General features: G+C 55.2%; 1 protein-coding gene across 7 annotated transcripts in view; it reads right to left on the reverse strand.

The window, feature by feature from the left end:
* Nucleotides 1-25688, reverse strand: part of LRRC20 (leucine rich repeat containing 20) — a 114306-nt gene that overhangs the window by 11223 nt on the left and 77395 nt on the right. For 4 of the 7 annotated variants that reach the window (XM_023240518.2, XM_045040099.1, XM_023240517.2 and 1 more), the window contains 2 exons: nt 14595-14762; nt 8744-8945 (listed from right to left, as the gene is read on the reverse strand). The exons of 1 other annotated variant lie outside the window; for it this stretch is intronic. In XM_023240518.2, coding sequence (XP_023096286.1) covers nt 8761-8945; nt 14595-14762 — 353 coding nt within the window. In that variant the 3' untranslated portion in view covers nt 8744-8760. Of the gene's footprint in view, nt 1-8743; nt 8946-14594; nt 14763-25688 lie in introns of those variants that run through there. 2 more of the 7 variants (XM_045040101.1, XM_045040100.1) reach the window with 1 other exon arrangement.

Here is a 25688-nt window from a genome sequence, read left to right on the forward strand (position 1 = left end):
GAAAACACCGATGAGCAAAACCAAAGTCGCCCACGTCCCACCATCTAGAGCCAATCTCCTTTAGCGTGTTAGTACGTGGCCTTACGGCATCTTCGCTTTGCATGTGCGTGTGAGGAGCAGCAAGAGCTCAAAAATGGCCTCCTGGATACTATGCCATAACGCGCTTTTCTCGATGACGGACTGTAAACGGCTTTTCAGGTTGCCAGTCAGCGACATTTGTATGCCTACGTGGCCGCCCGTGGTACGCAGAGGGACACTCAGGTTGTTTTCGACCTGCAGTATGACAGATAACGAACCGGCAGAGCCCGCAAGGCATTCTGGGGATACCTCACCTCTCAGCCTGTGACTGCAGAATGTGGGATCGGAGTTCCAGAATCCTTTTTTTTTTTTTAAAAATGTTTTATTTTTTTGTTTTGAGAGAGAGAGAGAACATGCAAGCAGGGGAGGGGCAGAGAGAGAGGGAGAAAGAGGATCCCAAGCAGGCACTGCACCGTCAGCACAGGGCCCCACGGAGAGCTTGATCTCATGAACCACGAGATCACGACCTGAGCTGAAACCAACGGACTCAGCCACTCAGAGGCCCCTAGAGTACTTTTATGAAGCCCGAATAACGCTCCTCTGACTCTCCCAGGGCCCCCAGTGCATGGCTGTGATGGTGATGAGCTTCCACGGTGAGGCCTAAAGCCACACGGAGGCCCGTGGTAGAGAAGGAGGACCCCACCCTGGCCTCCACACCGGGAGTGCAGCGTGGCTGGGGCACAGTCCACTGCACCTTCCTGTCACCTCACCGGGCTGCAGTGGTGCCTCCAGGCCCTGTCTGACCCTCCTCCTCCCGCTGCAGACAGCGATCCCAGACTCTTGTCTCTGTCTGTGGCAGCTTGCAGTAATCAGTAATAGCGGACTCAGAGTGGGCAGTATTTAGAGGAAATTACTTCCCTGAGGTCGGCTTGACCTTACTTCGCTAATCATTAGCACCACCGACTGGCAAACTTGTTCTGTGCCAGAAGGACCCGCTAGAGACAGGATGATAAACACAAGCACTCCGGAGGGCTCTTCTTCATACATGTGGCACCCACGGTCTAAAAGGACCCTGAGAGGAGAAGGGGTCTGGGCCCAGAGAAGTGGCAAAAGGTAGTGAGGGACCCGCCCAGCACAGAGAGAAGCCAGCAGGGACCAGCAGCCTCGGATTCTTGCTTTGGGTGGGGCTGGGCCCCCTGACATCTAAGGTCCCTTCTGGAATTAGGGTCCGGGGCTCCCTATCCTGGTGGCCCAGGGTACAAGTTCTCTGGCTTCCCTGGCAGCTTAGAAACTAAGCATGGCGCCCGTTGCCTGCCGCGGGCTGGAGCACACGGGAGAGTTTACACATGGCTGGCTGTCCCACCTCTGACCTGGATGATCTCCTTCTGGCCAGAATTCCTGATTTTCCAAGACCCTGAGGAGTGTGGAGTCTGCACCTTTGGGACACCTCCTCACAATGGCCTCGGAGGTGCTGGGTCAAGATGCAGGGGCAGCACCCCAGGCCAGGCACCTTAGGCCTATTGGCAGCGACCGGGAAGCCATCTTAGCCTCTCCAGGTGACTGTGGCCACATTCGTGCTCGAGAATCCAGGCTCGCCTGGCAGCCGGGCCTGTCCCCATTCCTCAGCCTTGACGCAACCCTTGGTGCCTGGAAACTTCACCGACTAAGATCAAGGATGTCGTGCTAAGCTCGGCAGAGCTTCGAGTCCCCACTCAAAATGCCACAAGAGACGAGGAGGCAAACTATGGTAACCTGGCAAGACAGGGAATTACATCCGTAACAAGAAAGCACATTCACATGTGCATCCCTCACTCACGGCTGGGTCTGTCCCTCCGGAAGGCTTGGAAGGAGCCAGACGGGGACAGTGTCTGAGCCTATCCCTTCCCGCAGAACCTCGGACCGAGCATCCTAGCAGGGGTGGGAGGCAGGGAGAGGGGTACAGGAGGAACACAGAAGCAGCCCCTGTCCTCAGGAGGCACAGAGGACAGTGCAGGCCCCTGGTGATCCTGCAAGCTGAGCTCCACAGCCCTCAGGGGACACCGTGTGGATCGGGGGTTCTGAGTCCCCTGCTGAAAGACAGGCCATCTGGGGGAGTGGACAGGGCAGGGACCCCCAGTCCTTAACCTCGGACCTGCCATTTAATATTGTGCAACCTCGGGGGCATCTGGGTGGCTCCAACCTCGGGGTGCCTGGGTGGCTCAGTTGGTTTAGCATCCAACTCAATTTCGGTTCAGGTCATGATCTCATAGTTTGTGGGTTCGGGCCCCTTGTCAATCTCTGGGCTGTCAGCCTGCTTGGGATTCTTTCTCTCTCTGCCCTCTGCATCCCCCCAGTATAAATAAACTTAAAAAAATAAATAAATATGTGTAACCTCAGGCAGGCCCCTTAACCTCCCTGAACCTCAACCTCTCATCTATAAAATGGTCCTCAGCTTCACGGGTTCACAGGGGCCATTATGGAGGGGACCATAATGTGCTCCCCACTCCCCAAGGTTACCCCCACTCCCCAAGGATAAGGTTACCAAGCTGTGGAGAATGTAGTAGGCACCTCAGGGAGAGGATGGGGAGCACGGAGTGTTTTAAGAATCTACTACTGTGGGGCGCCCAGGTTGGCTCAGTCGATTAAGCATCCGACTTCGGCCTCAGGTCATGATCTCAAGGTTCATGAGCTTGAGCCCCACATCAGGCTCTGTGCTGACAGCTCAGAGCCTGGAGCCTGCTTCGGATTCTGTCTCTCCCTCTCTCTCTGCCCCTCCCCTGCTCGTGCTGTCTGTCTCTCTCTCAAAAATAAATAAACATTAAAAAAAAAAAAGAAGAAGAATCCACTACTGTGGTGCCAGACGGTAGATTCTCTGGTGGCGAGCAGAGCAGAGGGTAACATGTAGACTTGTTAATCACACCTAAAACTAACGTAATAGTGTCAACTGTACGAAAAAAAAAAAAAAAGAAAAGAAAGATCCATTAATGAACCTAGACACGCTTTTTTTTCTCCTTCACAACAAGCTTCAGAGAGAGAGAAACAAAGGAGGAGAAAAGTCCCTGCTGTGATTCCCTCCTCCACGTCCCCAGGTTGGCCAGCAAAGGAGGGCTGACGAGCTTCTCCTCCCACACACTCCTTGGCCCGGCTCTGATAGGCGATCAAAGACGGATCATAACAATTCTCATAAATAAATAACACAGCCTTACTGGCTGCTCTGGAGACAGCTAAAAAGTAAATCAAATTGCCTGGCCCTTGCTTGGCATTTATCTTTGCGGTCAGACTTCCGGTCTTTGCTCTACTGTGCCTACTGTTCCTCCCCGCCGAAGTCTCTGTTCTCCCCCCACAACCCCCCTCAAGTGGGCCACTGGAAGGCCCCCCCCCCCCCGCCTCCAGAGCCACCACCCCCGCCACACCCACAACCCCAGGCTGGTCTCTTTTAGTTTTCTTCCAACTGCCTAAAGAAGGACAATTCTGTTGTGGACTCTCCCTCCCTCCCTCCCTCCAGCTGGCTGTGTCCCTGTATCTAAAACGGGCGTGGGGGACCAGAACTGTCGAACCTGCTGTGTGTATGGCAAGTGTCAGGCAGGGCAGGGGTGACCGGATATGCAGATAGGAGTATAATCACCTCCCCTAAAGGTTCTTCTCCCAGGGGCGGGGGCAGATGTGAAAACGGCTCCTTTGAAAATTCTCCTCCATGCTTGGAAACGAAGGTTGCCAATGCTAACGTTACAAACCCTTCTGCTCAGATTTAGGACCACTGTCAGAGAATTAAGACCTCCCTTACTATTGGAAAAAGAAGAAAAGCTCCTAAGATAACCACCAGGTAAGAAGCAGCTAGGTAGCCCCCGCCCCCACCTCCCAACCCCCAGGGAAACCAGCTTCTAGAAAAACAAAACAAGCTGAAGTTGGTAGTGGGAGAGAGTGGTCAAGACGCTAACAATAGCAAGGAAGTGGGGAGATGTGAGCCAGCGGTGTGCCGGCTAATGTTTAACAATCTACTCCCTGAGGTGGGAAAAATCCGATTTGTAGCATTTACTGTTTTTTCTTTTTTTTTGTGGTGCAAATGCTCCCACCATGGCCAATTCCAAGCTACTAAGGTGAGGCCACTCAATCTGACCGTGCACCGCCAGCACCCTGCTGGAGAGCCGTGTTGAGCAGCCCACCCCAGCAGGACCGCAGGCCCCTGAGTGAAAGGTGCCGGAACTCGGGCCAAGTCCCCATTTCAACTAGGGTTCTCCGGCATAAACTTGTACCTTGGGAACAGGCCCACTGTTTTGTTATCCGTGCGTCCTCAGTTGCCTTTGGCTTATTGATAGAGTTCCCTCTGAAAATGCTAGATATGCGTGCTGTGCTACAGGGAGGACAGAGGGTTCAGGGGCACTGGGGCAGTGGGGCCCCATGCTCAGGGTCCAGGGGACAGTAGGGTCAGTGTGAAAGGAGAACCCCAAGGGAAAGATGCAAGTCCACAGGGCTCACCCCTGCCACTCTCCCCGCCAAGCCCAGCGGTCAGGGCCAGGCTGTCGATTTTCTCATCCTGATGTAGCTACAGACACACACAGAGACAGACAGCGGGAGGAGGAGGGAGGTTGCGGCTTCCTCATGACGGGATGTGGGTACTGATGGAAGGTTCTGGCTCAGCGGTTCTATCACGCCTGCACACTGGAACCATCTGGGGAGTTTGAGAAAATCGTCAAGACCCAAGCCCACCGTGAGAGATTCTGTTTTAACTGGCGTGGAGTGTGGTCTGGACATGAGGGTTTTTAAAAGCTCCCCAGATGGTGTGAATGGGCAGCTGGCTCGACTGCCTCATCATCTTAGACCCTACTATGCACCCCAAGGGAGCTTCCTTCCAACCAAAGTTATGTGCTTCCGCTGTAACTCCGTTGTGGCTATCTCCCTGCAGCAAAAATCTCTCCCTATGCCGAGCACTGTCCTGAACAGCTGAAGTTCTGGAGCAAGACTGCTTGGGTTGGAACCCTGGCTCTCTGCCTAGGCAGCATGACCATGGCCAAGGTACTTAACTTCCCTATGCCTTGGTTTCCTCACCTGGGGAGAATAACCGTCTGCCTTATAAGGTTGTCATGAGGATTAGCCAAGAGCATACTCAAAAAGTCGTTAGAGAGGATCAGGTGTGAAGTTAATGGTCAGTGAGTTATCAGCTAGTGTAACTGGCCGTGCCACAAGCCCCAGGAGACCGGGGAACATGGCTTGTCCATCCCATCTGTCTCTAGCATAGTGCCTGCCACACAGCAAGCCGTTCAACCAAAAAATGACCACTGGTGAATGAATGAACAGGTCCACTGCCTAAATTCATGCCTATGCTCCTGCAAGCCTCGTTCCCTGAGCTCCGAGGTTTGGAGCACAGGAGCTACTCTCCAGCACTCTGGACAGGGACAGAAGACTGGCTGGCTGCCTAGCGGAGCGTGCAAGTGTTTTGTTTTAAACAAACGTCAAATAACTCTTTTCTTGCTGTTCGCCTGTGTGCCACGAACAGAATGCCAAGAGCATCTCGGGTAATTGGAGGTTTCAAGTAACCAAGGCTTTACCACCGTGTCTGGCACAGAGAATCCTATTCCATTTGGGCAGAGACCAGAGCTCCACTTGCTCGTTCCCTGTGGGCAGACACGTGAGCAGGGGTTGCAAACAGGAGCTCCCTCCCATCACATCTGGGGGCCATGTCTAACTTGCACTAATTGCTGCTAAAGCCTGTTTACTCCCAGCCTGTCCCACCTCCTGGCTCCACGGGCGGCCAGCACTCCCTGCGCTGTGTGATGATTACCTCCCCAAGCTGCTCGCCAGCTCGAGGGATGCCTGCACCACCGCTCGCTGCCCACGGGCACAGCCTGGTACTGTCACGCTGGACAAGGGCATTCTGGGAGACAGCATGAGTCTGCGGTGGCGCTCAGGCAAGCTGCCACCTTGAGGGCAAGTCATTCTCCTCCATGACCCCTGACAGTGCTTGGAGGGGAGGGGACAGGGTAAGGCTCCGACTGCTCTCAGCTAGCTGTGCTCAAGAGAAGTCCGAACCCAGTGCCCAGGGAGGGGACTGGCTACATTTTCCCCCAGACAGGTTTGGAGCCCTAGATCCAGGCTCAGGAGAAAAGGGTCCTCCCAGACCTGCCAGCCTTAAAGCCTGCACACAGGCTTCCCTCTTCTCAGCTACTACATGCCTGTCTCAAATCCCTTCCTGCCTGGAAGCAAGAGTGGGACCAGAAATGGCACAGCAGCCTGCTTCAGGGTGTATGTGTGTGTCTGGTAGGGTAGGCGAGGTGGGTTCCTGGGGACCTGGGTAAGTGCCGCAATTCTCAGAATCCTCTGCAAGGACAACTTTGGCAAACCTTTCTTGGCCAGCTGAGCCCTGCCCTGGATGCTGTGGCCCACTAATTAGCCTCTATCCAACCTTTTAGCAATATCCCCTGCCTCCTCTGTCCTGGTCCCTGGGTAAGTGCAGGAGGCCCAGCAGGCTGGAGGGCAAGGAGTAGGGGAGGAGGCTGAGCAGGCAGCACGCAGCCAGGACTCCAGGCTGGCTGAATGCCAGGACAAGCAGCTGGTGGGAAGTGACCACGGTGGACCCTGACACCAGCTCCAAAGGGTGGAACCATCCTCCCCACTGTGCAGCAGGGATGAAACAGAGCCGTGCAGAGGGGAGGGGACGTGTTCATGCCAATGATGTAAGTGGGGCTTTGGACTTCTGCTACGAAACTCTGAGAGGCCAAAGGAGAGGAGGGACGATGGGAGCACAGTCAGGGTTGAGTGGAGTCCAATTCAGAGGCTCTTTACCTTGGAGGGGGCCCCAGCCCACCGGGAGAGGGGCAGAAGGAGGTGAAGAGGAGTCTGCCCTGACTTCTGCTTTTGTTATCACCATGGGGTGATATCACCCTTCTCTCCGGAGCAAAGACAGGCAGGCAGGCCTGGGGAAACTCTAGGAAGCCTTCCCTGCTTGTGGTTCAAGCTGCGTCTTGGGCCCAGGGGAAGTTCGGAGGGCAGCCGGCACTGACAGATCAAGCACCTGCCCTGGAAAGCTGAGAGCCAAGCCCCCCACTTATGCCACTGCCTGGTCTGCCCGCAGGCAGGGCCTGGTGTCCAGACGCATTTGCTTTGGCCGAGATTCCCCACTTGCCGCCTCCTCATCGTATTGAGCGCCCGTGGGCCTGCAGGGTGGGCGGCACGCCTGACCTCTCAAAGCCCTTGTGGCCTTGGCACAGTCTCTCCCTGGCCTGGCAGTTCCGATCAACCAGGACCGTGGCCTGGCTAAACCCCAAGTGGTACCAGGTGGAAAATGGAGGCGCACACAAGATACAACCTGCTGATTTCACGAGTTACTTTTGCAGCTCTGGGCACAGCCCGCTGACAGAGCAGCGTGTTACTCATCCCTATTCAGATTAGACCAGCCCCCACCCCCAACAGAGCCTGGCAGCTTCATGGAGGAGGAGGCCGAGAGGCCAACTTCTCAGCTTTGACCTGTCTCAGGGGCTGACAGGCCCTTCACGTCTACAGGAAGTACATTTGCTAACCAGCCTCTTGCAAACCACCAGCTAATGAGGCCTTGCGGTGTGCCCTCTCCCAAGGCGAGCTTTCTCTACAGCTCCGGCCCTCTTTCCAGGGCTGAGTGAGGCCAGTGGGGGACAGCCATCCCTCTGCAACCTGCCAACTTGTTTACGGGTGCCTACCAGCCACGTGGCATCCGGCACCTGTTTCTTCACACAGCGACCCACCCCCTCCTCTCCCATCAAATGAAGACTGGATAGGCTCTGGAACACCAAAGACACATGGGCAGGGATGACCAAACACCTGGCTTAAAATCCCACCTCCACCATGTCCTTGTGCAGGCTGTGTCCCCTCTGTGAGCCTCTCTTCTCAGCTGTCAAGTGGTGATAACACCTCCTTTCCAGAAGACAGGCTTGAGCAAATTAAACGAGGTAAATTACAGAGGAGCTGTGCTAGGCGTGCTAGCTATGAGGTTATGAGAAGTTTGTCTACTTTTGTCTCTTTAGATCAAATAGAGTATTATTTCCACTTCTGCTCTTCCAGGGTTTTCTCTGCTTAAAGAACATTTTCGGGGGGCGGGGGGCAGGGGCGCCTGGGTGGCTCAGCTGGTTAAGTGTCCGACTTTGGCTCTGGTCATGATCTCATGGTTTGTGGGTTCAAGCCCCGCGTTGGGTTCTGTGTTGACAGCTCAGAGCCTGGAGCCTGCTTCAGTTTCTGTGTCTCCCCCTCTCTCTATCCCTCCCCAGCTCGTGCTCTCTCTTTTTCTCTCTCAAAACTAAATAAACGTTAAAAAATAAAAAAAAATAAAAACATTTTCTGGGGGCACCTGGGTGGCTCAGTCGGTTGAGTGTCAGACTCTTAGTTTTAGTTCAGGTCAAGTGTCAGGCTCTGTGCTGATAGCCCGGAGTCTGCTTGGGATTTTCTGTCTCCCTCTCTCTGTCCCTCCCCTGCTCACTCTCTCTCTCCCAAAATAAATAAATACACTTAAAAAAAATTTTTTTTTTCTGGGTTCTAGGGGAAGAACTAGTGAGTCTTCCCTCTCTTCCCACTAGAGGGACAGGGGGCTGTGCGGTAGAGAAGGACCAGTCCCACTGGGTCCCCTCCTCCAGGAAGTCCTCCTATGCCCACCTCCACGCCCACCACTCCCTCAGCGCTTCCACCCCACCCCCACACAGCAACCGGAGCCTGCAGAACCTCTCACAGCTGGGCAGCCTGCTAGAGCCCCCCCAAGTGAAACAAAGTTGTGTTCCCTCTGCCCCTGTGACATTGACCAGTTTATTCTGTGCAACAGGGTGAGGCTGGAACAGCTGTGTGAACATCAAGGGAGGGCGATCCTGAGGTCTTGGTGGGCATCTGTGCGCCCAGCCTAGGAGGACAGCAGAGGCTGCGTTCTGGAGGACTTCTCTTGATGAAGGCCAGAGTGCAGCTGTGGCTCTCTGGAAGGATCTGTCTGCCCCTGCCTGTCAGAGAAGGGGGAGGACGCTATGATACAGGGCCCAGGCCCCCTGTGACACACTGGGCCACAGCAGGGGTGCTGGTGACCCCTTAGGCCAGGCGTGCTCCCTCCAAATCCCCACGGCGCCCCCACTGCCATCCTTGTGTACTTGTGGAAACCTTACGTCTGAGGGCTGGCGCATGGCCCAGATAAACTACAACAAGAGACCGAAGTCCAGAGGTGGGGGGCAGGGGCACAGATTCTCAATGAACACGCTGCTGCCCCGGCCTAGGTCACTTGTTAGAAATGGAGACCCCTGGCCCGTCCACAGAAACTGTGATTCAGTAGGTCTGACAGCGGACCTGGGAGCCTTCCTCTTTCGCCAACACTCCAGGGGGGTTCGGATGTGGGGTCTGTGGCGTGTGCCCTGTGGGATTCTGTGAGGCTTGGAGAGCCAAGCCTTGGAGTGCTTGGGGGGACTGGGGGGCCCAACAGCACAGACAGCGGTCCTGAGATGGCACCTGGGGCTTTAGGGAAACGCCCTGGACCAGCCTGCGTTGTGCACAGAAACCACTTGGGGACCTTGCTCAGGTGCAGATTCTGACCCCGGAGGAGCGAGGTGGAGCCCGAGGGTCTGCGCTTCTAACGAGCTCCCAGGTGATGCCCCCGCTGCGGGTCAGTAGATGACATTTTGCGAAGCCGGAGCCTTGAGCAGGGGTTCTCGAAATTCAGCACACATCCCTATCGCCTGTGGGTGGGGGCCGGTGAACACAAACTGTCCCCTCCCCTCCCCATTTCCGATTGAGGAGGTCTGGGGCTGGAGGCTGTGCATTTCTAACAGGTTCTCGGGTGCTGCCCAGAGACCCCACTCTGAGAACTACTGGCTTCGATGGTAAGAAGTGAAACAGCCTGAGGGGAGGATGAAGCAGATGAGGCCCAAAGCTGCTCTGCGTGATACAGACACTTGGCTTTTGCCTCCATAGTGCTACTGCCCTGTTAAATTCTTAGCAGGAGCTTGTCTTCCTCTGATCTCCGGCTCTCTCTGGAACGCTGGGAAAAACCCCAGTGAACTGAGGGTTATGGAAAATTGATTCCAGCTTAACCGAAAAAGCCCCCTGCTTAGCAAATTGAAGTCTCCTAACTACTTGATTTTGTCCGCACCCCCACATGTTCCAGGAGTACGACCAATTGCCGTGCGGGAGCAGGTTCTCCTGTGGCCTTTTGGTGGTTCCTGCCTCCACCTTCGAGTCACAGGTGGCAGCTGCCAGGGTGAGGGAGCTGGTTCCCGGGTTTTCACAGGAGTGATCCGTCCCATCCTCATGTCACCGCCCACGGTGACTAAGCGTCTCCACCTCCTCTGAAACCCTCCCCAGCCTCTCCTGGGAGCCCCACCTTCCAAGGACAGGTGGCCGGCCACCCTCTGCCCGGATCCTCCCCCGGGCACGCTCGGCATCCTGACCGTGACTTCTCTCTGGTGTGGTGGTTTACCACCTGCCTGCACTCACACCTCGCTCACGGCCTGTAAGCGGCCTGAGGTCAGGGCCTGCACCTCATTCATCTTGGCAGCTTTTATTTCTTCTCCAGAGACCACTTTGCCCCAGGGAGTCTTGTCTATAAAAACTTAGAAGCGCCCATCCGCCACTTTCTGGTTTGGAAAATAGAGGGGCCATCCCGTATCCCAGAAACCTGTTAACTCGCTGCTGTCTGAATAAACACTCTGAGCTACAAATCCTCTTCTTCCTCTCGGGAGCACCTAGAGAAAACAACTATGTCCTGGTAGGCTTGTCTCCAGGACCCAGGCAGCCACCCATTGGACGGGGGCATCTGCTGCTGTGTGTGTGCCTGGCGGCCAGCGGGGAGGGTCGAGGCCCCTTGATCTGCATGACCTCACGTTCACCTGAACCTGGCCCAGACCTGCAGCCTCGGGGTGGGGGGTGGCCAGGCAGAGAAAATGATAAGACATGAGGAGGGACTTTCAGACTGAGAGTGCAGGCCAGTAGGGTGGTGAGGGGGGATGGGTGGGGATAAACAGGTGGCCCTGAACCCGTCATCTACCTGACTCCGTACTTGGGTGGTGAGCTCACCTCCTCAGCCAAGCCTCCCTGCCTGTCCTCACTCCAGCCCCACTAGTGAGCAGAAGGATGCAGACGGTGGTGACCGTGATGGTCAGAGACATGGGAGGAGAAGAGCGAAGGGAGGGTTGTATTGTGTGGCTGGCGGTGTGAGCTGCGGGGGACAAGTAGCTAGGCTGGCTGAGGACAGAGCCCAGATCTCTGCAGGACAACTCAAGGGAGTGGCTTCCGGCATTTCCTCATCACGACCCACGGTGAGAAATACATTTTTACATCACAACCCAGTACACGTGTCTGTGTGTGTACGTGACATTGAGACAGAAGTCACAAAGCAGCATTACCATGCTACAGGTGACGCACCCCATCACGCTCTGGCCTCAACCTTCGGATCTGATCTGGCTTCGGGGCTCGTTAGTGGGTCACAGCCGGCAACTCGGGAATTCCAGAGGGCCTTTGGGGCTTAGGAATTCCTGCCTAGTTCAGCGCTCTCAACCACCCGAGCACCTGCTGAATGGCAGACACGTTGCTCGATGCTGGGTGGGGATGGGGAGCAGGGCAGCTCCGAGAGGAGGGTATGGAGACATCATACACACAGACCAGACGACTCTCAGTACAGGGGGCGGCAACGGGGCCACCAATGCTACCCAGATACACGACCTGAGCGCACTCAGCTCCGGCTGGGCACCAAGGAGCAGCACCGTGACCTGCTGGCAGCTGGCATCAGAAAGCAGACACGAGCGTCCCTGTCCTTCCTAGCCCATCCCTTCCCCCTCTGCCAACTGCAGCCCTCTCTCCTCTCCCCCCGGTTCTGGCCCAGAGTGGAGGAATATCGGGCAGCGGCGTTATCCAGAAAGCAGGAGATGAAAGGAGTCGACCTCGACCCCTCCCAGGGTGCCGCAAGCCTCCAGGTCTTCCAAGGGCCAGGCTGGAGGTATCCTCAGGGGCAGCCCCTTCACACCGAGTCTCCTTGTGCTGCACTGGGGGCTTGCTTCAGAGCTGCCTGCTCTCTGCTTGCTGAACTAAAGCCTAAAGGCAACTCACGCATCTCAAATTCATTTCTCAGGGAAAAACAGTTTCTAACACCCTCTGTGGGCCCTGAAGGGGAAAAATATGTCACTCTTAAGGCATCCTAAGCTCCTACTACAATTATCCCAATGAGATCCTGCAGACGAGCTACAGCTGGCAAAAAGTACAAAGCTATTTCCGTAATGAAGGACAGTGTAGCCCTCACCTTCCTCACTGATTAAAGCCCTCCTCCATCCCGCCGGGCTCTGAAGACTGTGGCCTGGCCCTCCCGCTGTTTTGGGGAGTTAGAAGCAATCTAAGTAACTAGGATAGATCAGAGAGAGAAAAAGGAAGCGAGGAGACTCCAGCAAGGGAACAGCAGTTGCCTCCATGTGCCCCTTCTCTCCATCTGGGGGGCATGTGGGAGAACCCCCGAGGCCTCCCGCAGTGGAGCAGGCCATGGCCCAGTCGAGCACCTCTGGGAGCTGTTGCGCACTTGGGGGAAAGCAGGGGCCTCTGCCGAACAGGGGCAGTCCCCAGCATGTCCATATTCCCCGGGCCTGGACCCAGGCTGGGCAGCAGGATGCTCTGTACAGGTGGAACTGGCTGGGAAACAGCCCAGGGGTTGATGTCTCTTTCCCTTGGCCAGATACACCACATACCCCTGGCCATGAAGACTAGGGGAAATCTCTTAGACCTGCGTTTCTACATCTATCAAACAGGCCTTGAGCCTGTGCATGAGCATTCTTGGAAAACTGTAAGGAGCTCCCACATGTAGTTATTACTGTCACCTTACAAACAGGAAGAGATATCTATACAGGAGAATGAGTCAAAACAGCCAATCTTTGTTTTGGGAACGGTCGCTGCTGAGGGATCTGGGTGGCCTGGTGGGAGGGGAAGGAGTGGGGGATCTGTACCACCCTGGACTGCTCACTTCGTACTACAGCCAGACAGAGGCCCCCACACCCTGCTCCCCTGATGAGGGCAAAGCTACCTTCTGGAGTGGGGGTGGAGGGAGAACCTCCGTTTAAAAGCTGGGAAGAAGCTGAGGCACAGAGAGGTGATGGGAGTCTTCCAAGGCTGCGGACAGGAAGGGGGGAAGCCAATGGCCAGGGCCTGTCCTGGCCTGCCTGCCTGCAGCTATGAACCCAGTTCTGGTCTCCGCATCAGCTCACAGGAGCCCCTCTTTGGTAACCGCTCCATTCAGTAAGTGACAGAAGGAAACAGAGGCATTAGGAATGGCCTCGAAGAACAGGAGGCAGGGGAGGAAAGGCCCAGTGAGGAGAGCCTGCTGACAAGGAAGGGCTTAGGGCGAGACCATAGTCAGTCACACCAGCGCAGGAGGGAGAGCACTTCTGGGCACGTACCTTCCACCTAAAGACAGCACAAGGGCTTAAGGGACTGGGGAGCCACCTCGGGGCCAAAGGCACTCAGGGATCCTGGTCTTGGGAGGGAAAGGTCCAAACCAGAGCGCATCGCCAGGGCCTTCCCAGGGACCAGACAAGGAACCCCATCCTAGACACGGAGCCAAGTCTCGTATACTCGGCCTGGCACTTCTGGAGTCTCACTGTGCAACCTGATGGGCTCTCATGACCTCTCTGAGCCTCAGTTTACTCATCTGTAAAAGAACGGATTCCAAACCTCAGAGGTTACCTGGTCCTGACCCCCCGCCCCGGCCAGGGTCCTGCAGGCAGCATCCCCGACAGAGGGGATACTCAGCACGTGCGGGAGGCAGGCGCTCTCCATCCAGCTCCAAACCACTAGAAAGCTCTTGCTTTTAGTCAAATGGCATAATGGCTGTGAAAGCAATTACAAAAGTAAAAGCAGAACCAGAGGGGGTTATTACCGACACTGCCAACATCAGACGTGACGTGAGAGGGCCCGAGAAACGGGGCTGAAGAGGGGCTTCAGAGGGAGCCAAGGCAGCCAGACGAGGGAGCCGAGGAGGAGGGCAGAGGGGCCCTGGTGAGCAGCTGGAGAGGATGCCCGGGGGAGCTGCCCACAAGGAGGAAAGGACCACCCGCTGGGCCTGCCGTGTGCAGAAGGCACTCTGAACCCAGGGCGGAGACCCTCGGGTTCCCTGGGGGGAGTGTAAGCGTGCAACGTTAGGCACAGAGGCCCTGCTCTGAACACATTTGCCTGGCGGCCCCTGCTCACTACCCGTGAAGAGCTCACTGTGGAGTCCAGGGAGGGAGATGGGGAACTTAGGTGGAAGGAGATGTATATAAGGTTCAAGCCGGAGGGCCTGGGAGGCAGCCCAGACCAGCAGACGGAGATGCGAGAGAGAGCTCGTAGACCGGGGCGGCCGGCTGGTTCAGGGCAGGCTGTGAGGAAGCCCAGGCCTTCTACCTGCCAGGTGTGCAACCCAGCCCCAGCAGGTGGCAGGGCCTCAAAATGGTTCCCTTCCCGGGCTCAGTGCCCCGTGCTCAGGTGTCTCAGACTGGAAGGCTCACCCCGGCCTTTATGTCTGTGCAAGTCTGACCCCGGAGCCCCATGTCTGTGCCCCGTGACCCCGTGAGCCCCTGAGGAAAGGGAGGGCAGAGGGAGGAACTGCAGACAGTGGGAGGCGCGGGGCCCACACGGCCGGGGCCGCTCACCCACGATGTCGTTCTCCTCCAGGTTGATGGTCTCTAGAGCTGGCAGGGTAGTGAGCTGCTCGGGGAAGTCACGGAACTGGTTCCGGGAGAGGTCGATGGCCTTGAGGTGCTGCAGGGTACTGACCTCGTTGGGGAGCCGGTGCAGGAAGTTCCCTTCCAGGCGGAGCTCTGCCATGTGAGGAAGGAAGAGAAGGACGGGTGAATGGGGGCAGATGACAGGGACAGCGGCACCTGGGCCAGGAAGGCAGAGAGGCAACCCCAGCCATGGAGGCAGACCCCTCAAGGGGCTTGCCGCATGTGTGCACAGGAGGAGGGTCCGCCCCACCATGCCAGCTGGGCTCCCCGCTTTGGGCTCTAGAATGGAAGGCTCTCCCAACCAAAGCGTGGCTTAGACAAAGCGTCAGGACGGGCTGGCTCCTCACTTCCTCAGATAAGGCCTCAACTCTGGGCGTCGAGAGGACAGGTCCCTGGACTCCCCACACCCACAGCCCAGCTGAGGGACACCACTTTCTATCACCCTCCCTGCTCAAGGAGCAGCCAGGGGCAGCCAAGGTCTTTCTGTGTCACGTGACCCCACTCCCCTATTCAGCCCCAACTGGCCAGATGAGCGTGGGTTCCCACCCGACAGCGGCTGCTCCGAGAGCCAGCCAGTGACCCATGCAGGAACCCGGGAAGAAGGCGAGCTGGGCCTATGGGAGTCCCTCCCTCGGGCATCTGGCCAGGGCTGGCCATGGTAGAAGCCGAAGCTGAAATGTGTTCTACAGAGAGAAGCCTTGGGAGGTCCTGGGGGGCCCTGGGCAAGGACAGGCACGAGGGGCAGAAACCAAGCGTCAACGGGGAGGTAGTATAATGCAGGGCTTAAGAGTGGGGGGGATCAGGGGTCCCCACTGCCTGGTTCAAACCTTGCCTGAGAGTTGTTCACTCAGTTATCTAACCACATTAGGTCTCAGTTTGCTCATGTGCAGGAAGGGACTAATAATAGTAAGTGCCTCACAGGGTTGTTGGAGGGCTGAATCCGGGAGCATGGGTAAAGCACCTGGCATGGTGGCCAGCACAAAGTTCGCATTCACATGCCCTGCTATTACCATCACAGCACAGGGCTGTGTGAAGACCAGGCATACGCCAGCACATGGCTGGCACATGTAGGTGCTCAATTAACATTAGGGAAGGACCTAAGGGAGCAGCGGAAGCCGGCTGGCGGCTGGAGTGTGGGGGAGACAGAGAAGCAGAACTGCCGTGAGCCCAAGATAAAGAGGCTGGGCCAGCGGAGGCCTTGGTTTCCGGGGCTTTCCCAGCCCCTGTCCACACGTGACCTTGAGTGAGCCCCTCCTCTGCTACATGACTCAGGTGAACCCTGTCATCTTGTCTCACCTAGAGGAAACCGATGCCCAGAAATGCCAAGTGACCTGAGGAATGACCTCAGCTCTTCTTTCCAGGGCCAGCTTTGTGGGTCTGTGACCAGTGCGATCACACGGGGTCCTAGGTTCAGGAGGGTCCCACACCGGAGATCGAACTACCTTCAAAGTCCTAATAAATTTATCCTGGAATCTGTGTCTTACAAAGAGCCAGAGTCATGGGGTGTCAGGTCATGCCTGGTCCTCTCAGCAGCCTGCTCTTCAGCCTCCGGTGCCCCAAGGCAGGCTGGTCTTCCCCTCTTCACCCCTGCTCTGCAACTGTGTGAGCTCTCTGTCCCCGGCAGGGGCCTGGGCACAAGGAACATCAGCCGGGCACGTGTGCCCACGGCATCTCGGCTGGAGCACGGTGCCAGCTGTCCCCCACACTCCCTGCCCCCTGGCTGGCATCACCGAAGTATGTCCAGTGGGTGGAGGCTGGCGGATGAGTTTAGGCAGGAGGGAGCCTCTCACCCACCCTGACCCAGGTTCGAACACATCCTGAGGCTGAGGTTTAAAGATCCTTGAGCTGCCTGGCTGCAGCTCCCTGCATCCTGTCCCTGGCCGGGACAAAGCGTGGAGGTCCAGCGTGCTGTGGGGGCTGTCAGGCCTGAAGGTTCATGTGCACGTGCCCTGCATCATGGGGGCAGGGACACCCTAGATGCTGACGAGAGGCTGCACTTCCTGCCTTCCTCCTGACAACCTTCCTGAGTCTGGCTTGAATTCGTCCTCCTGGCCCACAAAAGGCCCCCTCTAGAAACGAGTCACAAAATATGAATTGTGTAATCTTATTACACACAAGTTAAATGCTCTGATACGCACATCTAAAACTGGCCTTGTACTGCATAAAGATGAATGATAAGGGGCGCCTGGGTGGCTCAGTCGGTTAAGCGACCGACTTTGGCTCAGGTCATGACCTCACGGCTGGGGAGTTCAAGCCCTGCGTCGGGCTCTGCGCTGACAGCTCAGAGCCTGCAGCCTGCTTCGGATTCCGTGTCTCCGTCTCTCTCTGGCCCTGCCCAGCTCGTGCTCTGTCTCGGTCTCTCTCTCTCTCAAAAATAAATGAACATAAATAAAAAGATGGTTAAAATCCACACTAATAATTTAGAGTTTTGACTGCTCTTTAATTAGAAGGACATTAAAAAGCAAATAAGAAGTACCATGACACCCTGAGAAAAAAGAAAAAGCTTATGTTCCTTTAATGGTTCCTTTAATGGCACTGCTTTCTGAAAGAGGATCCTGCATTTTCATTTTGCACTGGGCCCCACCAGGCTGGCCCTGCTCCTCCCTCCGTGCTCCACGCTCCTCCCTCTGACCCTCCAGGATGGAGCCCTGAGCTGTGGGGGATGAGCTGCCCTCAGGTGCCAACGCCTCCTCCCAAGGTTTGGCAGTGAGAGCAGAGCCCCAGCCCATGGGCTCTCTGCACCCACGCCACCCGCAGGCCCCTGCTCTGCCACGCTGGGCCTCAGGCTGGCAAGAACGGTATCTGGTTCATCTTGTTCCCTACATCCAGCCCTCTGAGGGGCACCCTGTGGTCGCTCAGAAAATACGTGATGCACAATGACTCTTCCCACCCCTCACCCAGGGAGCAAACAGATAATGCAGGGGGCCTGGCTGGCCTGCCTCTCATTTTCCCACCTCCAGAGAACCACTGCTTGCCCCCCACAAACTCAGCACCCCCCTAGCGGCCAGGCTGTTAGATAGCCACACCTTAAACCAGAAAATGTCCCTATTCAGATCACAGTTATAAGGCCGCTGTGTTGGAAGAGAGGCGGGAAAGCGCCCAGTCCAGTGCTTCCCGGGCTTGCCTCTGCCGGCCACGTCGAGCATGCTGCTTTGCACTTGCAGTCTTCTCTTTCCAGAATGTTCTTGACCAGTATATTCGCAGTGCTTGTGCACCATTTCATGTGTGTCCTTGCTCCAATGTCACCCTGTCTAAAGCAGGGTCCTCTCCCCTGCAGTGTTTACCTCCACAGCAACCATCATCACCTAACTCTGCTGACCTATTTGTACACTGGCCACCTGTCCACAAGAGAAGTGTCCACAGCACGGCGCCCGGTACATGCTGAGTCCTCAGTATCTGACCAGTGCACGAATGAATAAATAAACGAATCTGAGCATCAGCCTCACGATTCTGCCAAACTTCCGTTCCACTTATACATTGTTTTTTCTCAAACTGAGTTGTTCTTTGTTATTACATAAAAATGGAAAAAAAAACTTATTACTTTCCAGAAGAACAGTGTTATTCACTTCTCCCTGGCGGCTGTTGTCAAATGAGGGATCTGGGCCCCAGGCGCACTTACACCGGCGGAGGGGTGTGTGGGGAGAGCATCCCAGGCAGGGGGGGTGGCTGCCTCATGAAGTGTCTCCGAAGCCACCTGCCTGCAACGGACATTTGTTCTCAGACGAGAACTGGCCCAGTTTTCCCGGCTGTTCAGTTCCTGTTGGGCGTGTTTCCCTAAGCCCCCCTTTGCTAAGAACGTGCCTGCTACACTCTGGGCAGTCTGGCTGCCAGCGCACCCCCATATCCCCCACTCACAGTCCAAGTGCGGGTGGGGCCTGCAGTGGGCCACGCAGGGAGCCGGTCTGGCCTCCAGGGGGCCGCTGCTGGCGACGAAGAGGGCAGTTTCGAGGGCACTGCTCCATTTGCCGAGCTCGCTGGCAGGTGCCAGTTGGTGTTATGCACGGGGAGGTGGCCGATGTTCTCAACTGTCCCCAGGTTTGTTTCATTGCCATGGCAGGGAATGCCAACTCTGGGAAGGCTTCCTCACACCCGGGCACTGGACCCTGCCTTGCTGGAACCGCCGCATTCCTCTGGCAGACCTCACCGGCTGGGCCACACGGGTGAGATCGGGGTACAGCCCCGCCCCCTCCCATGGCGAAGTGGCCATACGGCACGGGGGTGTGACAAAGCCAGGCTCTGGGGTCTGGTGTTTGTGGGTTCGGAGTTGGACTCCGCCCCTTCCAGACTATGTGACCTTGGGCAAATTGTTTATCTATCTCTGCCTCAGTCTCTTCGTCTGTAGGATGAGGACAGTACCGGACTCTGCTACAGGGCTGCTGTGAATTTAGTGAGTGAAGGCACGAAAAAGGCTTTGAACAGTGCTAGGCACACAGCAAGTGCTATGTAAGTATGTGAGACAGACGGGTAGGCAGACAGCTACGCAAACCATGCCGGGTACCTGGTGAATGCAGTAATCCAATCAGTAATGAGTTGCCTGCTAAGCTCGTATTCCTAACTGCCCAAACGTGGGCTTGGAAGAGAAGAGAACGCTCTTCACCTGAAGCTATAGTGAACACAAGACCATCCTCTCCTGCTTCAGGCAGCCTCTCAGGGTCCCGAGGCCTCTGGGGAGCAGGTGTCTGGAGCACCGACCAGTGGGGAGCTGACAAGTACAGTCCCAGCATCACAGCCGCACAGCACACGAGCTTTCAGGGGACCCACCACCTGCTGGCCCTGTCCCTTTACACCCCAGGGCCAGACGCCACAGCGGGGGGGAAGGGGGGGCAACCGGGACAACTGCTGCGGCGGGTGGGAAAGAGAATCTTCCCTTTCTTGGCTTTGTAATCCTGAGTCTTTGACATGTTCAGAACTGCTGTTTAAAAAAAACCTTTTATCAAACCCTGTGGGGCGTGAGTCTAACGACAGCCCCAAGATGGCTGGGTACCGTGGGAAGCATCCACCGCTACAGACAGCTTCCGAGAGCCTTGCAGGAGCCTGCCTCCCTGTGCAGCCTGCACAGTCAGGGCCCGTGGGTGGGGTGCTCCCTGGGGGTCTCAGCAGCCTCACCTGGCACCCCACCCCCACAGCCTGCTCCCACTGCAGGGACCCCGAGGGAGCATCCCTGACTAGCAGAAGCCTCACTTGCCGGCTGTCTCTGCTGCTCAGCATGAAAACACCCTGCCATCAGTCAGTCGGGGATGGTAGAGACGGGCCATCTAGTCTGGGAAGGTGAGCTGCATGAAGGCTCCGCCCAGTGCCCCGAACACAAAAACTGAGGGGTACGGCCAGTCTAGGAAGCCCTCAGCCGTCGTTCACCCCTTTTCAAGGTAGCAACGTGGACATCATTACTGAGGCTAGTTTAGGGGCCACGACATCCTTGAACGGAGGTATCCAGAATGACCAGAGGGGCTTTCTTTCCTGCACCTCAGACAGGTTTGCTTCGTAGGCTGGTGGGTACCTGCTGCTTACGTCCAGGTTTGAGGAGATCATGCTGAGGATGGCAAGTAGGTATGTGTGTGGCCCGGCTCCAGTGTCTCATCGATACAGCCCAGGCCGAAGAGGCAATGCTCCTCTGCGGTGGGTAACCAGGTACTGCTGGGCCAGGGAGGGAAGGAAGGGGCCAGAGGAACCCAGCAAACGGGGAAGCAGGCAGAGCCGGCTGAGGTGCAAGAACCCCAGGCAGGCAGGCGGGCGGTGTTGGCGTGGTCCACCAAAGAGGACACGGAAGGTGTTAGAACAAGCGTTAAAGTTGAACTCCAAGGAAAAAGACAAGTGAGTTACCAAACCAGGACCCAAGGCCGGGCCAGAGGCCCCTCGAGGGCCAGGACCCGTGAGGTGCATCCTCGTATCCTGTGTGCCCAGCACAAGGCCTGACACAGAGAGGGCACTCGGGAAAGACTTGACAAGAAACAAAGGAACTGCCGTAGGCTGATTAGGCCAGAAACTCCTCAAATGCTTCCCGCTGCTCCCAGCCTAGCACAGGGCTAACCCCGCAGCACGGTGTGCATGAATGTGAGCAGTCAGGTGTAATTTGACAGGAGTGAGTGTTGCCCTTTTCCAGAACAACCAAACGGAGGCAAAACGGAAAGTTACGAGGGTCAAAGAGCTTAGGGAGAAGAGCCCTCCGTTCAGAGTGGTTCTTGAGCAAACCTTTCCGGAGGCAGGAATGCCTTGTTGGGCTTGCACTTTTTAATTAACCATGCTGGGTGACGGAGCAGTCCTGGCCTTCTGATACCTGGGGCATCAAAATGTAGGGACTTGACATTTTGTAAAGCTTGGACGAATGAGCCTTTCATGGATCTGTCACGGTCTGAGCCTCTCCCATCTGAGCCATCATTCTCTCCATTCAACACTGCTTATAAAGTCTTCTGCCTACCCTTTTGGAGGCAGCCCATGATGTTTTTGGAGCTAGATCCAGTATCAGATTTTAGCTGCCCCACTTACTAGCTGTGTGACGGTGGGCCTATCACCAAACCTCTCTGAGTCGCTTCATCTCGAGAAAAATGAGATGATAAAACTTAACCTCTGGGTTGCCAGGAACACTGAAGGAGGGGATATGTGTATAGCACTTGGCATGTGGTGGGTGTTTGTTTTTTTTTTCTTTTTTCCACGTTTTTATTTATTTTGGGGACAGAGAGAGACAGAGCATGAACGGGCGAGGGGCAGAGAGAGAGGGAGACACGGAATCGGAAACAGGCTCCAGGCTCTGAGCCATCAGCCCAGAGCCCGACGCGGGGCTCGAACTCACGGACCGCGAGATCGTGACCTGGCTGAAGTCGGACGCTTAACCGACTGCGCCACCCAGGCGCCCCAATGTGGTGGGTGTTCAATAAACACTAACTCTGTCCTTTCCTAAGGTGAAGGAAAGAGAAAGGACATAAATCATTTTATAGAAGCGTGGCGGCCTGTCCACGGTGCCTGGGAACTGGAGCGAGCAGAGGTTTGATTAGGGGCAGGTCTTTGCATCTACTGGACCTGGAAGTTCTGTTCAGCAGTTCTGGGCTCCACCTCGGGCAGAGGGGGTTCCTGTCCTGCTCCTCCCCCAGCCCTAAGAGGAGTGGCTGTGATCTCACAAAAGCCTCTGGGTGATGTTCACACTAACAGCACGCAAGGGAAGGGGGTAGGCAGAGCTCTTGACTCACAGCTGGAGCAAGATACACAGGTGCAGAGAAAAGCTACTGAATAGCAAGAAAGAGACCCGGCGGGACGCACTGAGCAGTGGTGAAAATGACATCAGTCCGATGAAAAGCTTCCCCCACCTGGTGGTGGAGAAGCCCCGGGCTGATCCTGGTACGTCTCCCCAGCAGAGTGGCTCGCGTGCTCTTCCGCCCTGAAGCTTCACACGGAAGTGTCTTCAGCCTTCCTGAGATTCCGCGCTCCCCCGCGGCCCCACCTAGCCTTGCCCCAACCTTGGTGTCTGGATGCCCCCCACCCTGCCATTCCCTGAGGAAAGGGGACAGTCGTGGGATCTCCCCGTTCCCTTATCTGTGAATGTCCCGGAACACAGGGGGCATCTGTGCACAGACCCTGTATGTGCTACTGTGGAACTACACGCTGGAGGAAAGTCACGGCCCAGTCCTCAATCGCTACTGAAGGTGGCAGGGAGCCTAGCCCTGGGCGGTGCCGATAGCTTTCACAGAAACCAGACGCTGTGCCAACTGTAACTCCAATTCTTGTTCTAGCCACTGAGATTTGGGATTATTTGTTCCTCATGCGAGACTGGCCTACCCTGACCGGTACGGCTGGTGTACCTTTAAATGTATTTTCTGCTTACAAAGGCAGTGCATGCTCACCGTAGAAATACAGACATCACAAAAATATGGAACACAGAAAAATGAAAATTGTACGTGTTTCCACCCCTAGGGAGTACCAGAGTCGTTTGGTATTCAATCTTCCATATTTTTCTGTGTACGTACTAACAGATGGATGGACAGATGGGTAGACTAATGGATGGACCAGCACTGTTTAAAAAAACAGAAAGGCAGGGGCGCCTGGGTCGCCCAGTCGGTGAAGCGTCTGTCTATAGCTCAGGCCATCATTTCACGAGTTCAATCCCTGCATCAGGCTCTGTGCCGACAAGCTCAGAGCCTGGAGCCTGCTTCGGATTCTGTCTCCCTCTCTCTCTGCCCCTCCCCTGCTCATGCTCTCTCAAAAATAAATAAAACATCAAAAAACAAAAATGCAATCATAGACTATGTACTCTTTTGAGACCTGCCTTCTTCCTTCAAGAGAACTTAGGCAGCTTTCCAAGTCATTGCTTGGTGCACCCTCTGGAGATCGCTGCTCTAAAGATTCAGACTTGTGGATACAAAATCACCCCCTCGTCCCGGCTTCATGTTCCCCAGGGAAGGCTGCTCTCTGAAGTCCGTCTCTTCAGCAACAGGCTCCGAGAAAAGACTCAGCTGCGAGGAGGAGGGGCTGGATCTGTCTGAAAGGCGGCCTCTCTCACAGTTCAGAAGCTTTCCTGAAGAGCAAAAGTTGCAGAGGGAGTAGCAGCTGGGTGGGCAGGGCTCACGCCCTTGGCATTCAGGTCCTTAACTGCAGCAAGGTCATCGACGAGGCTGGACTGAACCTTGGCAGGGAAGGGGAGACTCTCCATTACGGAGCTCCAAAGGGGACCCAGAGGTGCTCTGGTGTGGCAGTGTCGCATTCGGCACGTGCTAAAGCGCTCGGCTCGTGGGGGAGGGATTCCAGGGAAGAGCTCTTCTGCTGGACGCCAGAAGTGTAGCTCCCTGGGTATGGGGCTTCTAACAAAAGTGAATAATGGTAGCTAACGCCTGTGGACGCTAGTATGTTCCGGGTACTTGTTCGAAGGGTTTACAGCCAAGCAGCATTTTCATTTTATCATAACCTATTACCCCCAGTTTGCAGAGAGAGGAGATGACTTGCTCAAGGTCGAACCCCAACCTCTCCCCGCAGATATTTGACTTTCCTCTCCCAACTCCCAATACCAGGGTTTGAACCCCAGCCACACTCCCCAAAGGCAGTGGGCCATTCACGTACCCAGCTTTTTCCAGGGTGGCATCCTGAATCTCTGCAACATCTGTTCTCAGGGTACTCAGCAAACCTGTTTACGTCTTGCTGAATGAGGGAAGGGGGCAGAAGCCGGAGGGGCTGGTTCTAGTCTACCTCCTCTTGTGTCCGTGGGCCCTCCCTCTCCCCCAGACAGCCCTATGAGGAGGTCTTCCCTGCCCATTTACAGCAGGGCTGAGAGGATGCCCTGAGGGGGCTGTGAATGGCAGAGGTGCTGTGTGACGTGTGATAGTCATTAAGCACCCCCTAGGCGCTCAGCCCAGCACTTGAACATGAAAAAAGGATAATCTTTGGAAAGCAAAAGCATGCAATAAATGGACTTTCTGTGAGGGAGGTACAATACCCATGGGGCTTAGTTCTTGGATTCTGGAGCCTTTATGGGAACCAAAATTGAAAGCTAACTTGAAAGCAGAAACAGAAAGGGAAAATCACGAAGAAGGGGGATGGAGCTGGGACACATGACTTACGGGAAAGTCAGAGACACAGTGATATCAAAACAGCCTTCACTCTCTCACTCAGCACCTCCCATATGGCAGCTCCTGCATGATTGTGGGGGAAGTCATGGAGAACACCAGTTCCTTCCCTTAACAATTTACACACCAACGGTGAGGGCGGGGGGTGCGGTGGGGAAGGAACAAAGACAAATAAGGAAATAAGATTATTTCAGATTGCTAGGAAGGCATTTGTGACCAGAATGAAGAATGAGAAGGAACTAGTGTGTGAAGAGTCCAGGGGAAAGCTATCAGGAATAACAAGTACAAAGGCCCCGAGGTAGGAAAGAACTTGACACATCTGAGGAACAGAAAAGGGGTCAGTGTGCCCAGAGTGCGGACTGCAAGGAGAAAAGTGGTAGACGTGAGGCTGGAACCAGGTTAGGCAGGGTCTGAGACCCCGGGAAGATCGTGGGTTGACTCTTCGTGAGACAGGAAGCCAAGGAAAGCATTTTGGGAAAACGTGTGCGCGTTTTGTGTGGACTTTGTATCCCTGGGAACTTGCTGAACGCGTTTATGAGTCCTAGGAGGGTTTTGTTTTTGTAGATCTCGTGGCGTTTTCTATGCGACAATCATGTCGTCTGCAAACAGGGGCAGTTTTATTTCTTCGCTTCCAATCTATACTTTTATTTCTTTTTCCCGTCTTGCTGCAGTAGTTGAAACTTTCAGGATGAGGGCAGACATCCTTGCCTCGTTCTCAAATTTACAGGGAAAACAAACGCTTCATCAGTAAGTCTGATGTCAGCTATAGGATGTTTACAGATGTTCTTTACCACCTTGAGGTACTTCTCTTGTTTGCCTAGTTGGTCAAGTGCTTCCTTTTTGTCAACAGAGAGAACCACAGGATTCTTCTTTGTTAGCTTTTGATAGGACGGGGAACACTGACTGGGTTTTCAAATGTTGAGCCAAACTTGCACCTCTGGAAAAATGAGTAAACCCCACTTGGTCACGGCATACAATTCTTTTGTAGACTGCTGTATTTGATCACTAATAGTTTGCTAAAAATTTTTGTGTCTTAGCTCATGAGAGACGTTGGCCTATAGTTTTCTTTTCGTACTGTCTTTATCTAAATTTGGCATCAAGGCACTGCTCGCTTCGTAGCATGGGTTGGAGAGCATGCCCCTCTCTTCTATTTTCTGGCAGAGACTATGTAAAACTGATGTTAATTCTTGTTTAAAAGTTTGACAGAATTCTCCAGTGAAATCACCTGGGCCTAGAGAATTTATGTCAAATTTATGAGTGCAATGCTGTTCATAATAGACTCGGTAGCTTTTGAGTGGGGACCAAACCGTGGAACAGCTTCCAGGCCCCCGTCACCATGGGAGGACTAAGAAAACAGGTTTCTTGGGATCGAATCCACCACACCTAAAGTCCCAGTCCTGTTGAATTCCCGGACTTTATGTCACCCTACCCTTGGCACTTGAGGTTTTCTCTGCCATCTCCACTTCAAAGGGAG

The sequence above is a fragment of the Felis catus genome, chromosome D2, assembly GCF_018350175.1.
Source record: "Felis catus isolate Fca126 chromosome D2, F.catus_Fca126_mat1.0, whole genome shotgun sequence".
Lineage (NCBI taxonomy): Eukaryota > Metazoa > Chordata > Mammalia > Carnivora > Felidae > Felis > Felis catus.